General features: G+C 40.4%; 2 protein-coding genes and 1 non-coding gene across 4 annotated transcripts in view; 1 reads left to right on the top strand and 2 right to left on the bottom strand.

Moving 5' to 3' along the window:
• The first annotated feature begins 214 nt into the window (after positions 1 to 214).
• On the top strand, positions 215 to 16,532 carry LOC120258957 (pentatricopeptide repeat-containing protein At5g66500, mitochondrial-like). Its single transcript, XM_039266446.1, has 2 exons — positions 215 to 1,920; positions 16,392 to 16,532. Exons 1-2 carry the CDS (start codon positions 385 to 387, stop codon positions 16,407 to 16,409), a joined length of 1,554 nt encoding a protein of 517 aa, XP_039122380.1. The 5' UTR covers positions 215 to 384; the 3' UTR covers positions 16,410 to 16,532.
• Positions 2,561 to 17,387, bottom strand: part of LOC120258956 (phosphatidylinositol 4-kinase alpha 1) — a 32,920-nt gene continuing 18,093 nt past the window's right edge. For both annotated transcript variants that reach the window (XM_039266444.1, XM_039266445.1), the window contains 4 exons: positions 5,560 to 5,700; positions 4,751 to 4,959; positions 4,485 to 4,646; positions 2,561 to 2,989 (listed from right to left, as the gene is read on the bottom strand). In XM_039266444.1, the coding sequence (XP_039122378.1) occupies positions 2,731 to 2,989; positions 4,485 to 4,646; positions 4,751 to 4,959; positions 5,560 to 5,700 (771 nt within the window). In that variant the 3' untranslated portion in view covers positions 2,561 to 2,730. The remainder of the gene's footprint in view (positions 2,990 to 4,484; positions 4,647 to 4,750; positions 4,960 to 5,559; positions 5,701 to 17,387) is intronic.
• On the bottom strand, positions 8,346 to 8,455 carry LOC120259602. Its single transcript, XR_005536160.1, has one exon. It is a non-coding gene; the product is annotated as a small nucleolar RNA R71 (small nucleolar RNA).

The following is a 17,387-nucleotide window of genomic DNA, read 5'->3' as shown; positions in this document are numbered from 1 at the left end:
TGTTCATGATATTGGTTTTACTTTAAAAGGTGCTGTAAAATATTAAAGAAAAAAATCCTTAGTGTAATGATAGTAACAAATCTCCGATTATGGGTATAGGTTTATAATCTGCACAACATGTCAATAGATGAGGACCCACGGTCAGGACATTCAATTTCCGATCCATATGCACATCCCTGAGTTTTTCTTTAAAATAACTAGTAAGAATTTAAAGTCGTAGTTATATACAAAACCCACTTGTTTTTTTTAATAAATTAGTATCTATTCAGAATTTAAAGTTTTACAAGGGACTGAACTAAAATTACAACGCAACCCGTCTTCCCGCCATCTCTCTCTCTCTCTCGAGCTTCTTGAGCTCCAGCACAGCACACAATCACAACCCCAATGCGCGCATTCTCCACTCTCTCTCGTCGCTCACCCATCACCAATCCCTTCAAACACCCCCTTGCCCAACACCTGCTCGACGAAATGCCTCACAGAGATGCACATGCACCGCGTCTCAACGCCCTCCTCTCCGCCCACGTCCGCAACAACAACCAAACCTCTGCGCTCCTGCTTTTCCTCCACATGCATCGTCACAACATCCCCCTCGATGGTTTCACCTTCAATCCAATCCTCTCTGCCTGCCCCGCTCTCCCCGCCGCCGGTTCCCGTCTCGGCTTCCAACTCCATTCCTTGATGTTCAAGCTTGGCTGCTTATCCGAACCAATCCCTGCCACCTCCCTCCTCAACATGTACTCAAAATGCGGCTTCTTTGAAGATGCAGTCAATGTGTTTGATGAAATGCCTGAGAGAGATGTTGTCTCATGGAATGCCCTTCTTTCATGCTTCATCCATCATGGCCATTCTCAGCTCACCATCAACGCCTTCTTCTCCATGGTACAAACCCGGATTGAGTTCACCGGCTTCACTCTCAGTACCGTGCTCACGGCCTGTGCTTCCTCGCGCTCTCTCGCGCAAGGTCTGCAGTTACATGCTCTCACTTTCATTTGTGGTTATCATAATTCTCTCGTCATTGCTACTTCCCTTATAGACTTGTATTCAAGCTGTGGAATGATCACACAAGCTATGCAAGTCTTCACTGGATTGAATTCCCCGAAAGACACGGCAATGCGCAATGCACTGATCACCGGGCTTGTGCAGAGCCAGAAATATGATGATGCTTTCGCATTGTTTGCACAGACAACACCGAACGCAGTGGCATTCACTTCGGTGCTCACTGCTTGTTCCGACTCGTTGAGCTTAAAGCACGGAAAACAGATACACTGCACGGCCCTTCGCCGGGACTTCACTTCCGATACCATCTTGTGCAATGTGCTTGTGAGGATTTACGCAAAGTGCGGCGACATACATTCTGCGCATTCGACCTTTGTTATGACCGATAACAAAGATGTCATCTCATGGACTAGCATTATCGACGCGTACGGGAGCCAAGGGTGTGGTTTGGAAGCTCTGAACTTGTTTACAGAGATGGAAAATGAAGGCAGTGTTTTGCCAAATGCAGTGACATTTATATCGGTTTTATCGGCGTGTGGGCATTCAGGGCTTATCAACGAAGGCATAAAGTATTTTAATGTTATGAAGAACAAGTATGGGATTGATCCTGGAGCTGAACATTATGCATGTTTGATTGATATGTTGGGAAAGGGAGGGAGGATTGAAGAAGCATGGGAAGTGTATGGTGGAGTGGTTAAGGAAGGTAAGTTGAGTAGTGGAGTTTGTGTAGCAATGTTGAATGGTTGTAAGGTTTGCATGGATTTGGGAAGAGGTGAGATTGTGGGAAAGCATATGATGGAGTTGGGGGAGGAGGATAAGGCTGGTGTTTATGTATTGTTGTCAAATTTTTATGCTGGAATTGGGAGATGGAAAGGGGCTGAGGAAGTGAGGAAGGTTATGGAGGATAAAGGGCTTAGGAAGGAGGTTGGTAGCTCAGTAATTGCCATTTGTTGTTAGTTTTGGTTTTTATTTATTTATTTATTTGGATTCAATAGGATTCCTATTCAATTTGGTGATGAAGGTTTAGTGTACTATGTTTTGGTTATTTATTGTTTTTAATTTTTTGCATAAATCTATGTGTATAGTGTTTATCATGTATGTATATATATATAATCAATACAATGAACTATTTATTATTATTTGATAATGGACGGAAAATCATGAAACATCTTTTATTATTATTTTTTTTTTTTACCAAATGCAACAGACACGTGCCATATATATATATATATATATATAAACATTAAGTAAACTCAACAAACATTTATGCCTTCACTTTATGGGAAATTTAGAAATTTGATGATTTTGCTCCTACAAAAATAGACTACCCTTCAATGAATCAATATGAATGACACTAGCAGTACAATATGAAAATTTTAATTATATTCATAACCCTACACGATGTACAGAATAACATACCATTTAGTTTTAGCAGCATACACTAATGGCATTGACATTCAACCAGTGGGCCAGTCAGTGTTTTTACTGATCTTTAGATTGCCCAACAATCAACAGAAATTTGAAAATATATATAAATACGACGGGGATGTGCGAGAACGCTACATCAGGCATAACTCAACTAGTAAATTTCAGGCTATTATCCGAGATTCACATATCCCTTCAATCTTCTAACGTCTACAGATAAATAAACACAAATTGGCATTAGAACATCGACATGAAATTAGACCACCTCCTCGGAGAATTTATAATACAACATACCAAGTTATACAAGATCTACTTCTCAATCCCCTGCTGTAGATATTGAATCAAGTCATAGCCGGCGGTCGTCCACTTATTGTAGGCATCCATGCAAGTACGAATCATGAAATTAGCTGCCTCGCGGTCGTTCATCTCGGGATGGAATCGCTTCCGGAGATTACCTATTGGGTCACCCCTGCTAAAGCATGGCAGGCCACTGTCAACCATCAGAAGCACTGTAGTTATGATCCCGTGCATGTGTCGCCGCGCTGCAAGATAACCTTTCACGCACAGGCTGCACCGGTGAAAATATGTCTACGATCAAGATCTTGAAGAGTGCAGCTAAAAAAGAAAATTCACATAGACAATGATGGAAGAAAACAAACAAACATGAGACTAGCACGATTTACTTCAACATGAAAAATTCATGAAAATTGATACGATGATTGACATGGGTCGACATTAAGCTGACCAATCTTCAAACAATGTACATACTAAAAGGGTGAATCATATATATCCACAGGCTTGAACTTGGAAGTGGTTTTTCAGAAAAAGGAAATGAATTAACCGGTTCTATGATTTAACTTGTAGTATATATAGATCAAGAAGCTGACACAAAAATGAGGATCCTATCTAAAGTTGATGTGTCGGAAATATGATAAATTGGAGAACAAATTATGGTAGGCTGTAGCATACAGGTGGTAAATGTATAATGAAAAGACAGAAATAATAACATGCCAGGAATATTATTATGGATAAACTTCAAGTCCAAATGAAGAAACATTCCAAGGATTAGCTTCAGAAAGTCACAAATCAAGACTCACTACTAATAAAAACAGAAAACGGAAATTAATTGAGATAGCATTGAATGTATGCAAAGCTCACAAAGAAGTTCCCGAAAGTGAAGTTAAACCATGCAGTCAAATTATAGATTACTTCCCAATAATGATTCTACCACACTGCAGAGAATTGCCTCTCTGATACAACATTGTATTGATCATGGATTTTAACAAAAACCAATGCAATCCTCACTGGCACACTTTAAATGATCAAATAAAATCATAAGTAAAATGTTCAAATGGAAGCGCCAGATAGAGGAAGACAGTTGGTTTCCAGATATTGGCACTAAATAATTCATCAGACATCATGTGCTCACCACAAATGACTACTTGAATAAAAGTATGACAAAATAAGGTCCCAGATGAACAGTAGCTAATAAGGGGTATGAGGTCAGCCTAAACACTAATCAAGCAAACTTTACTGAGTTTTTTCACTAAGCACAAATTAAATTTCAGCCCGAATTCAGACTATATTCTCCTTTTCAATTTCTGTTTGATGAGAATCCATTTGTTTTCAATCAAATTTAATATATAACTTCATGATGGAATTATCACAAAATATTTGTTCGGAAGACTACATGTAAAGCAGGTACCGCACTCAATCTCTGCACTGAGTGATTAACCCTTTTTCAGGGAATCCAGAAAGTTCAAGCCGGTTTTAGCTCCTGTGCCAACATGCTCAAGTGCCTGACATTTAGATTTCAACTAAGCTTGAGCCAGCCAGACATTAATTCAAGTTGTGATCAAGCCACACTTGGCTCACTTGAGCTCAAATAATATACAGCGTTAAACATGGGATAAACTAAATAGGACAACCAAAATTATAATAACATCTTCACATCATCCAACTTCCATTATCATGTTAAAATGCTAGAAGACGCCAACAAACAAAAGTACTCGTATCCGTGAAAAGTAACTATATCAGAGCATTTAAAGTATAGAATCACATGCCTGACAAATTGAGTCCATGTCTCGCTTTTCATTGTACCAGGAGGGTCAAGTAATTGGGTCATTTCATGACTCAACTTGAATTGTGCGCTTTCAAACCGCATGTTGCCTCCAGGTGACGTTTCCAATATAAAGCCAAAATCAATGTGGACAAGCCTTCCCTGACTGTGAGACAGTGATTATTCGCTTAAGAAGACACTGATTGTTCACTAATTAAAGCTTCTAACAGTAAATTCAAGTGATCTTTTGAGATAAATATAAATAGATACCTATCAAACAGTAGATTTCCATTGTGTCGATCCTTAGGTTGAAGAAGAAGGCTGGCAACAGCATAACCAGCACTACTGACAATAAACATTTCACGGGCAGTTTCAAAAGCGGAAGAACCCACAGGTCCAAAATCTTGCTGAAAAATCTCGTACAAGCCACCATCAGTAATTTCTCCCATTTGACTTCTGCTCCGGGTATTAGGAACAACCTGAATAGATACTGAACTTAGAAAAATGGACATGGAAGAATGATAAACTATCAGGATTACACATATCTTTCGTGAAAAATTAGGCAAGGGGGATTGTTGTTGAGTTATATATTGTTCATGTACACATCTATCCATATATTTTACACATTCAAGGGCAAGCCGGAGCTAAATTTTCCTGATTGATATAGATGCTTTTAAAAGCAAACAGTGAACAGGATAATTGCAATATTTAGGAGCAAACCTAAAAGAATTCAAATGAACATCACCATTAAACTGATCAGATTAGAAAAGATCATGCATCATAAGAGCACCAATAGTCACACCAAACATGAGTGGCCTATGGAATGAGGTTTAAGCCAATATGGGCACCCAAAGTTATAAATATCAGATATGACCAATGACAAACTGTAAATGCTCCACTGTTAAGCACATTCATCAACATAAAAAGCTCACAGTTATTGCACTTAAAAAAATGCTCCAGATAAAAAAATTTCTGTCATCTTCTTAGGATCCTACAATTCACTAAGATGAAAGGAATGGTAATCATCATCACAATATGAAAAAGCATACTATAGAACATAAAAAATCCAAGGTATCCACCTCGATTATCCCTCTACCAGGTCCAGTTGGCAGAACACCATATGGAAATAAGTAAAGATTTAGCCCAACTGCTTCAAATATATCCCTGAGAAGAGCAATCACTTGAAGGGCAAGAACATCTTGTCGACAATCATCTCCAACCTGAGAAAAAGCGAAGATGAATAACTAGAATCAATATGAATGGAAGATGGTAATAATTATTTTGAGAATACATTAGCACAATTTATTTTCTAACTGCCTTAGACAACCAAAAAATAACCAGATCACAGCAGTTCTATCAATCAGTGACTTCAGGCAGCAATTCTCTCAACTGATATTTTGGTAAATATTTTTCAGGGATACCAACTTCACTGGTTTCATCAGAGAAGTATAATATCACAAAAGGTATGCAAAGGAGTAGATACGATGAAAAGTAGGAGGATGAAGAAAATCAGTTACTACTGCAAACACTGCAATTAGAGTGCAAGAACAATAGAACAGCTCCCTGGAAGTTGAAATTCTAGAACAGATCATTAGTACATATTTGAACATAGGATTTTTCATTTTTTTTAAGGCATAACCTATAAGTATTACAGGTCCTTATAACTTCAGCCATTACAAGTACACAGATCACCCAGAATATGATGATCTCAAAAGTTTTCAGAAGCTCATTGATGAACTGCTAATAGATTCAAATTCAAGATAATCAGGATAGTCTAACACTCAGAGCTTACCCAAGATTCCGACTTTTGGTTTTAGCAGTTCTGTTCGCAAATACACCCCCGAACTTGCATTCAGGGATTAGCATCTAATGATTTGTGCCAATAGTAAGAGGCTAAATAGTCATTCAGTAGGGACAGGCCACAACTTTGAGAGATTCTATTAATATTCTTTGATTACTATCGACCATCAATTAAGAACTATATATTATGTGACCTAATAATACTAGTGTAATATTCTGTACAAATATCTTTGGCCACACAAAATTGTACGTTGTTGCACATATAAATTGCATTATAAACATCATGCATTTAGCTAGTATTCATGCATTTTTCCTAGTTTTTATGGTCATTTCCCTTTCTCCTTGTACAATCTACTTCTTCTAGTTGTTTTTCATTGTAGGAAGCTGGAATTGGCTGAGAAACCCCGAGATCGGGAAGAAACACGACCCTACCCGTGGTCTCGATGAAGTACCGTGGTCCATAAAATGACTGGGGCCCAGCCTTTATCTTTTGGCTATAAAGAGGACCATAAAAGGGGCTCTAAAGAAGGGGAAAGATCGTGAAAAAGGGGTCAAGGGTCGGAGAGGGAAGAAGGAAGATCCGAAGACCTGGAGAGGGTTGAAGAAGGAAGGAGAGCTCGAAATTGAAGATCAAATCTTGTAGACATCATAGGGAGTTCTCTCAGCTTGTTGTGTTGCTTTCTGCAGACTTTCTTCTCTTTCTATCTTTTTCTTTGTAACTAAGATGATGTGTGAGTAGAACTTTTCTTAGGTTTGGGATTAACCCAAGGTGTTTTGTGTATGATGTGTTGACACTTTTGTATGGATCTTTTATGCTTAATGGTAGATTTCTTGAGTTGATTTCTGATTTGTGTCAAAGCTTGTGATTGTGAAAGCATTGCTTGCTATCTTAGAGATCTAGGTTAGCGAAAGGATAACCTAGGGTCTTGGAACCTCATTAATCATCCCCGAACTTGTCGAAAGGCGCTCTTGAGGGCTCATTGCTTAATCACTGCTTTTTATTCAGGGTTTTGAGAAGGGTTTATCTACCACGAAAAGTAGGAGGTAACCTTTGATCAAGCTCTAACTTGTTATCTCTTGAAAGAGAGTGACAAGTAGCTTAGGATTAATGCCCTTCAAGAGATCCGCCTCAAATCTAGTTTAGATCCGAAAGACATCATTCATGTTATACCTTGTGGTAAGTTCCCAACCTAAGTCTATTTTTAATCGAAGAAAGATCCACGACCTCGTGTCCCTTCAAAATTTCGATTGTGTTTCATTCCTTGTTTCTTGTTGTTCTTAATTCTCACCTTTTTAATTGTCTAGATAATCTCTTGTTGCAATAGGTTGGTAATTACACTTGGTCCTCGTGGGATCGATACTTATTTACTACTTGGCAAAACCGTGCGCTTGCGGTTGTGCAACAAGTTCTTGGCGCCGTTGCCGGGGACTATAGTGTGATATTAATTGAATTGCAACCTCGGTTAGACTAGGCATTTTATTCTCTGCTTTTTCCCAATTAGTCCAATTCACTTAACTTGTTTTTGTTTCTTTGCAGGGTTAATTCTCATTCTATGCAAAAGAAATAGAAGTCTTGGAAGTCCATAGAACCGGATCAAGAATTTGAGAGGGATTTTCGACTTCAATATCAAAGGAAAGCTAAGCTTAAAGAGTCCTCACAAGCGTCAAACATGGAGGATAATAGTAAAACTTTGAAGGAATTTGCAGCCCCGAGTGCTCAAGGATTGCATTCCCAAAGCATTGCAATGCCACCCGGTTGAAGCAAACAATTTTTCAAAGCTGCAGCCCAAAGACTCATGTCATTAATTCATGAGAATCGGTTTGGAGGTTCACCAAGAGAAGATCCACACCTCCATCTCTGCTGTTTTTCTCGAATCATGCGACATCGTTAGCTCAATGGAGTCCCACGTAATGCGGTTAGACTCGGACTTTTTCCATTCTCTTTACGGGACAAGGCTCGAGCTTGGTTACATTCACTACTCGAAGGCTCTATCAAAAACATGGGATCAATTGCTCCAAGTTTTTTTCTTTCTAAGTATTTCCCCGCCAAGCAAAAACAAATTTCGGGTTCATGGAACCAAATCACTCGGTTTTTATCAAAAAGGATGGTGAATCACCGTATGAAGCTTGGGATAGATTCAAGGAACTTATGAGACTATGCCCACACCATGGCTTGGAGAAATGGTCGGTTGTGCAAAACATTCTACGATGGGATTAAACTATAACTCTCGCATTTTCGAGTTGATGTCGCATCGGAGGAGCTTTGATGAACAAAAAAAAGTGGATGATGCCTATAATTTAATTGAAGACATGGCTCTCAACCATTGCCAATGGGCAAGTGAAAAGAAGCACCACTCCAAAACCTCGAGGAAGACATGAGGGTGGAGACCTTAAACTTAATTGCGACCAAGGTGGATGCTTTAACTCAAAAAAATTTGACAAACCGAATGCTCCAAGTGCCGCTAATGCTACATGTGAAATCTGTGGTTCCACAGACATCTAGTCAGAAATCGTCAATCGATCGCATCCCCTCTTCGTAACCATCGATGGAGCAAAATGAACTATCTCAATTTCGACCAAAGACCCGTCAATGATCCATTCTCCAACACCCTACAACCCTGGTTGGCGAAATCATCCTAATCTTTCCTACAAGAGCAATCAACCTCACTTTGATCAAAACCACAGCTCTAATGTCCCTAGACGTACCACCGAGATTCCAAAGAGAGAATTTCCAATCCACAACCCTGCAGAAATCAAATTTGGAGGCTTTTGCTAGAGAATTTTGTTGTAACACAAGCCAAGCAAAATGAAGAGTTTAAGCAACAAGGTCAAGTCATGAATGAAGCAATTCGGGCACTTACTTCTAAGGTTGATTCCTTGGCTACCCACAACAAAATGCTGGAAAATCAGATTGCTCAACAAGCTAGTTCTTCATCCAGACCCCCAGGGATGTTTCCGGAAAAACCAGAATTAATCCAAGTGAGCATTGCAAAGCTATAACTCTAAGGAGTGGAAAACAATTGGAAGATCCCAAGTCAAAAACAAGTCGAAAAATGAAAACATTGGGGTGAATCCAAATCGAAAGAAATGATACACAGCAAAGAAACAGTGAACACAACGAGTGGAGATGCGTAAAAAGTTGATGAAACACCGAGGTATATACCTCCAAAACCTTACGTGCCACCAGTGCCATTTCCACAAAGGTTAGCCAAGGCCAAGTTGGACAAGCAATTTGGAAAGTTTTTAGAAGTTCTTAAGAAGTTATACATCAACGTTCCTTTCACAGAAGCTTTGCAACAAATGCCATCATATGCGAAGTTTTTGAAGGATATTTTGTCTAAGAAAAGAAGATTAGAGGAGTATGAAACAGTGGCATTAACGGAGGAGTGCAGTGCATTAATCCAAAACAAATTGCCTCCAAAACTGAAGGACCCAGGCAGCTTCTCGATTCCATGTGAAATTGGGGCAGCAAGCTTTGAGAAAGCTCTATGTGATCTAGGTGCAAGTGTAAGCTTGATGCCTTTGTCAGTGTGCAAGAAACTAGACATGGGAGAGTTAAAGCCGACAACAATTTCCTTGCAACTCGCGGATCGATCCGTCAAACATCCAATAGGTATTCTTGAAGACATCCCAATCAAGGTCGGTAAGTTCTTTTGTACCCACCGACTTTGTGGTGTTAGAAAATGGAGGAAGACACTCAAATTCCAATCATTCTGGGGAGACCCTTCTTGGCAACTGCAGGGGCACTTATTGATGTTAAAAATGGCAAGCTTTCTTTAACTCATGGTGAAGAAAAAAAGTAGAATTTGATTTGGCTAACTCTGTTAAACACTCTTTTGTTGAAAGTTCATGTTGTAGGGTTGATCTACTTGAACAAGCTATCAAAGAAGAGTTGCCAAAACACATTTCCAAAGACCCTGTCCAGCTTGTGTTTGGTACAAGATGAGCGTAAAAGATAATGAAGATGGTGAGAATGAGAAATATGCATGACCATCTGCAGTCTAAGAAATTTCGCAACACCAGCAATTTCATAATCGAAATTTTGGAACCAGCTTTCACACAGACACAACCCTAAGACGTAGAAGCTCCAAAGGTAGAACTAAAACCTCTCCCATCCACCTCGTGTATGAATTTCTTGGACCTAATTCCACATATCCTCGTGATTATTAATGTCGACTCTAAGCAGGGTGAATCGAAAAAAACTTCTCAATGAGCTTAAATTGCACCCAAAAAGCCATAGGATACACAATAGATGACTTAAAAGGAATACAACCATCAATTTGCATGCACGAATTCTACTTGAACCTCGATTTTTAAACCTTCTATCGAGCACCAAAGAAGACTAAACCCCAATATGAAGGAAGTTGTTAGGAAAGAGGTGCTTAAATTGCTTGATGCCGGTGTGATTTACCCAATTTCCGATAGTGAGTGGGTCAGCCCTGTGCAAGTAGTTCCCAAAAAAGGAGGCATGACTGCTTTTTGAAAAAAATGAAAATGATGAATTAATCCCAACTAGAACTGCTCACGGGTTGGAGGATGTGCATAGATTATAGGAAATTGAACAAAGCAACAAGGAAAGACCACTACCCACTCCCCTTTTATAGATCAAATGCTAGAAAGGTTAGCTAAACACTCTCATTTTTTTGTTACTTAGATGGATTTTTCCGGGTTTTTACCAAATTCCTATCCATCCTAGTGACCAACACAAGACCACATTCACTTGCCCTCACGGCACTTTTGCCTATAGGAGGATGCCATTTGGTCTTTGTAATGCTCCCCGCCACCTTTCAACGCTGCATGACATGACAATTTTTCAGATTTTATTGAAAAACATCATGGAGATTTTTTTATGGATGACTTTTTCGGTGTATGGCACAACCTTTGATGAATGTTTAGCTAACTTGTCTAAGGTGCTATACATGTGCCAAGAGATGAACCTCATCCTTAATCGGGAGAAGTGCCATTTCATGGTACAGATTTCGTATCGTGGTCGGGACATGTGGTGTCCGAACGTGGCATTGAAGTAGACAAAGCGAAGGTGGAAGTCATAGAGAGGATGCAAACCACCTCATACAGCTTAAAGCAATCCGTAGTTTCCTAGGACATGCGAGGATTCTATCGGGCGCTTTATAAAGGATTTCTCCAAAATTGCAAAAACCCTTAACTAATTTGTTAGCTAATGATGTTCCTTTTGATTTTAATCATGATCTGCTTGAATGCGCTTCGCAGGTTGAAAAAGGCATTAACCACCGCGACTCAATAATTCACCCACCGACTGGGAGTTGCCCTTTGAAATCATGTGCGACGCGAGCGACTACGTCGTAGGAGCCCGTGGCTTGGCCGGAAGGAAAAAGAGATTGAATGCAATCTACTATGCAAGCAAAGCGTTAGATGAAGCCCAAGTCAACTATGCCACAACAGAAAAAGAACTCCTGGCGGTTGTGTTTGCTTTTGACAAATTCAGGTCCTACCTCGTTGGCTCCAAAGTGATAGTATACATGCATCATGCTCGCGATCAAATATCTCCTAAGCAAAAAGGATGCAAAGCCAAGGCTAATTAGGTGGATTCTCCTCCTTCAAGAATTCGATCTTGAGATTCGTGATAAGAAAGGTGCAGAAAATGTGGTAGCCGACCACCTCTCAAGATTGCATCAAGTTGTGGAAAAGAATGGAGAGAATGAGCAGGCTATTAACGATGCATTTCCTGATGAACAGTTGCTGAGGATCTCCACAATTGACACTCCATGGTATGCAGATTTTGTGAACTACCTAGTTTGTGGAATTCTGCCACCAGACTTGAAATTCCAGCAGAAGAAAAAGTTCTTTTCAGACTTGAGATACTATTTTTGGGATGAACCATTTCTTTTATAAACGATGTGTCGATGGAATACTTGATAGGTGTATCCTCAAGATGAAGCGAAAAAGTCTTGTTCCATTGTCACTCTTCATCTTATGGTGGTCATCGTAGCTCTTTCAAAAACCTGCACCAAAATACTTCAAGTCGGGTTTTTTATTGGCCTACACTTTTCAAAGACACGAGGAGATTTGTGCTTGCTTGTGATCGTTGTCAAAGAACAGAAACATTTCAAGAAGGCATGAAATGCCTCTTAATTACATCCTTGAAGTGGAAATCTTTGACGCTTTGGGGAATAGATTACATGGGGGCCGTTTCCATCTTCATGCAACAATGTATATATTCTCGTGGTACGTGGATTACGTTTTCCAAATGGGTCAAGCTGCTCCATCCCCAACAAACGATGCCCGGATCGTAATTAAGCTCTTCAAACGGGTAATTTTTCCAAGATTCGAGTTCCTAGAGTCAGTCATAAGTGATGGAGGATCACACTTCATAGAAAGACAATTTGAAAGCCTCCTTAGAAAATATGGGGTAACACATAAGATCGCCACGCCGTACCACCCTCAAACAAGTGGGCAGGCTGAAATTTCAAATAGGGAGATCAAAAACATACTTGAGAAAACGGTTTCAACAACAAGAAAGGATTGGTCACTGAAACTTGATGATGCCTTATGGGCATATAGAACAGCTTACAAGACCCCAATTGGCATGACACCATTTCGTTTAATTTATGGCAAGGCTTGTCATTTGCCGGTTGAATTGGAACACAAGGCATTTTGGGCAGTTAAAGCTCTTAATTTTGATATGAAGACAGCCGGAGATAAGAGGAAGCTTCAATTACAAGAACTGGAAGAATTGAGATTGGATGCCTATGAAAATTCAAAGATGTATAAGGAAAGAACCAAACTGTGGCATGACAAGCAGATTTTTCGCAGAGAATTTCGAGAAGGGGATTTGGTCCTGCTTTTTAATTCACGACTCAAGATTTTTCCGGGGAAATTAAGATCAAGATGGTCAGGACCTTTTGTAGTGACCAAGGTCTTCCCGTATGGCGCTATTGAGGTTCACAGTGCAACAACAGGCACTTTCAAGGTTAATGGGCAAAGACTGAAGCATTACATTGTTGGAGAACCTATTGAGAAAGTGGAGAACTTATGTTCTCTCTAACTCCTCCCATCATTGAATAAATGAATAAAAAGGGTCGTGCTCGTGACCTTAAAACAAGCTCCTCGCTTTTTCCTTTTGATTGTCAGTCTTTGTTTTAATTTTTTTGGTTATGTTACAAATTTTCAATTATATTAGCTGATTTAAGTTCAACTGTTTTCTGCAGGTTCGTGAGTTGTCCCGTAGCTCTTTTCACTTCATTTGATGTTCAATTATACGCATCTAGATCACCAGCAAGCCCAATGCGACTGTCTCGGGTCACCTTGTATGAAACACAACCGGGGTGCGTCGGGGAACACTGTGTGGATCGTGACGCGGACCCGGGAGAATCCGAAAATAGCTTTTTCCCTCCAAATTTCCCGCCTTCCGCCCCAATCCCAATGTCCACTCCCACTTTCCACCCACCCCCATCACTTTTTCGCCGCCCCCAAGACCCGACCCTAAACACTACCTATGCCTTCCCCAATGATCTTCTTGTCCTTGGCTTTTACTCCACATTGCCTTTTTCCTACTACCAAGACACTCTCATAACTCTCCCCATCCCATCAACTATCCATCATCCCATCTCATCATCCCATCTCCAAAGATTCACATATTTTAACACAACCCTCCCCCACTTTTTCTCTCAAAGATCAAACCATCAACCTAAAAACTCCATTACTAACTCCATAACCAACCCCCATTCTCACCGCTAACAATCTCACCCCGAGTTCACGGCAGAGACTTTCATCATGCGTACTGTGAGAACTCAGACGCACAGTGCCAGCAACCGACCTTTTGAGGACCAAACCCTCAGAACCCTCCTCCCATGAGCCACCCCAACATTGAACAAATCGCTAATCGCTTCCACTCAACACATCATATTCAAGGATGCTTTCCAAAGGAATAGGTACCGAAGTTCTTTCTAAACGGAAAAATCATCCCAAACCTGTGTATGTTGATGACAATCTTCTCCGCACCTGGGTATCCTTGATGATGTATATTGATGGTAGGGCAACCTAGGGTGGACCGCGATTTGTCAACATGAGATTCCCCACTTATGAACGCCTCACCCTAGAGTTCTTAAGCTCAGTTGATGTCCATGTCCTGTACGGTCCAGGTAGTGACGAAGGTGAAATCACATTTAGACTCCTCAACCCGTGATTTTAAGCTTAATTTGGCTCAATTTAACCACATTTTCGGTCTTCCAACTGGTGGTGACCGCAGGACACCTAAAGACTTTGATGCCACTGACTTTTGGCACACCCTCACCAATGAACCCAAATATGAACCCTCAACCGCTAGTGGCAACCAGGGCCTTAGGAATCCATGTTTCCGCTTACATTCATCGTGACTATGGCCCTCACTTTGTTTGGTCGTGGTGAGTGCGAGGCCATTGTTAGGCGACCCGAGCTCATGTTTCTCGGGCAATGCTCCACAACACCCCTTTTAGACACTCGGGTTCCCACTTGGCTCGTCAATTTGCTAAAGTAGGCAAGGCTTCCTCGGGAGACATTGTCCTTGGTGGTCTTATTACTCCTATCGCCTTTTGCTTTTCATCGTGACTGTCTCCGCTTTCGTAGTATTCGTGCAATATTCGGTTGGACATGGAAGCTTGTATCTGCTATGAAGATGATCGTCAAAGAAGTCGATGTCCACTACCTCATTCTCAAAGGGACACCACGTTATCCTCTTCCCGACCTCGAGCGGACTCACCGTCCCACCGCGCGATAACCGGGATTTCTGGCTCGAACCCTCCTCGCACCACAACATGCTAGAAATCCCTCGCAGAACAAGCTCCACAACCCCCGCGCGATTCCACAGCATGCGGACTATCTCCCACGCATCATGATCGCCTCGACCCATTCGTCTGCGAACAACAAGCACGTAGCCAATCTTAAACCCGGCTTCGAGACGAAACTAATTCAATCTACGAATGGCTAGTCGAGCAAGGCCACTTTCCTCCTCCACAGTGATCTGGTCAGTTCTCTACTCCCCATTTGCTTACTTTTAATTAATTTCTTAACATTGAGGACAATGCTTGAAGTAGGCTTGGGGGAGTTAGTTTAGTAGTTGCATTGCATCTTTTCATGCATCCCTTCATGCACTTGCATTTGCATATTTATCTTGAGTTGATTTCAAAAACTTGTCATCGAAATCCTATGATGAATTGTGTAGCGTGACACAAAAAAAGGCCATGGAATAGATTTTTCTTATCTAATAGTGATTGGATCATGCACTTGCATTTGCATGAGTCTAACTTTGCTAATCTTATTGCTTATGATCTTGCATTTTTAATTTAGTATATACATTTGCAATGGATTCTTCTTGAGATTTTGTGATCCCATAGCATTCTCTTTGCCTAAGTTAAGTTCTCAAATAAGAGGGAAATGATATAGGTGATGTTTTGAATTCTGAACTGAAAACTGAAAAAAAAAAAGAGGTCTATGGCAGCACTCCTCTGTTTTCATGGGCTATTTGCTATCGAGACATGAGTGCGTCTATGTAGGATTGTAACATGTAGAAGGGTGGCTCTTGTGCCTAACCCGCATGTGCACCCTTCGGAATTGAAAAAAAAAAAAATCAATCGCATCCTATGTTAGTCGGACAAAGAATTGAAAAAAAAAAAAGGATCAATGAATGGTTAAAGAAATCCTATTGATCCCTCTAATAAGCAACTTGGCATGGATTGTGTAAGGGAGTTCTATGAAGTCTCTAAGACTCATTGCATCTATATATCCTATCTTAAATTTCGGGACCATTTGCATGTGAGGTGAATCAAGTTCTTTTGTGATGCTCGGGTATGCGTCTATCCTATGGGACAAGCTGAATTACTCCATGACCTTTATGAACTCTATTCATAAGTTATGCTTGTGTCCCTGTGCTAGATAATGTCATCATTTGAATTACGTTAACTTCCCTTGTCATGTTGTCTAAATTGTAACATTGCTTGAGGGCAAGCAAAATTCAGGCTTGGGGGAATTTGTTGCACATATAAATTGCATTATAAACATCATGCATTTAGCTAGTATTCATGCATTTTTCCTAGTTTTTATGGTCATTTCCCTTTCTCCTTGTACAATCTACTTCTTCTAGTTGTTTTCATTGTAGGAAGCTGGAATTGGCTGAGAAACCTGGAGACTGGGAAGAAACACAGCCTACCTGTGGTCTGCGAGAAGTACCTGTGGTCCATAAAGTAACTGGGGCCCAGCCTTTATCTTTTGGCTATAAAGAGGACCATAAAGGGGCTCTAAAGAAGGGGAAAGATCGAGGAAAAAGGGGTCATGCTGGAGAGGGAAGAAGGAAGATCCCGAAGACTCGGAGAGGGTTGAAGAAGGAAGGAGAGCTCGAAAATTGAAGATCAAATCTTGTAGACATCATAGGGAGTTCTCTCGACTTTGTTGTGTTGCTTTCTGCAGACTTTCTTCTCTTTCTATCTTTTTCTTTGTAACTAAGATGATGTGTGAGTAGAACTTTTCTTAGGTTTGGGATTAACCCAAGGTGTTTTGTGTATGATGTGTTGACACTTTTGTATGGATCTTTTATGCTTAATGGTAGATTTCTTGAGTTGATTTCTGATTTGTGTCAAAGCTTGTGATTGTGAAAGCATTGCTTGCTATCTTAGAGATCTAGGTTAACTGAAAGGATAACCTAGGTCTTGGAACCTCATTAATCATCCTGAACTTGCTGAAAGGCAGTTCTTGAGGGCTCATTGCTTAATCACTGTTTTTATTCAGGTTTTGAGAAGGGTTTATCTACCACGAAAGTAGGAGGTAACCTTGATCAAGCCTAACTTGTTATCTCTTGAAAGAGAGTGACAAGTAGCTTAGGATTAATGCCCTTCAAGAGATCTGCCCAAATCTAGTTTAGATCCAGCACATCATTCATGTTATACCTTGTGGTAAGTTCCCAACCTAAGTCTATTTTAATCTGAAGAAAGATCCACAGCCCTGTGTCCCTTCAGCCCTGATTGTGTTTCATTCCTTGTTTCTTGTTGTTCTTAATTCTCACCTTTTTAATTGTCTAGATAATCTCTTGTTGCAATAGGTTGGTAATTACACTTGGTCCTCGTGGGATCGATACTTATTTACTACTTGGCAAAACCGT

This window comes from Dioscorea cayenensis, chromosome 4 (assembly GCF_009730915.1).
Source record: "Dioscorea cayenensis subsp. rotundata cultivar TDr96_F1 chromosome 4, TDr96_F1_v2_PseudoChromosome.rev07_lg8_w22 25.fasta, whole genome shotgun sequence".
Taxonomy (NCBI): domain Eukaryota; kingdom Viridiplantae; phylum Streptophyta; class Magnoliopsida; order Dioscoreales; family Dioscoreaceae; genus Dioscorea; species Dioscorea cayenensis.
This window is presented reverse-complemented; position numbering and strand designations above follow the sequence as displayed.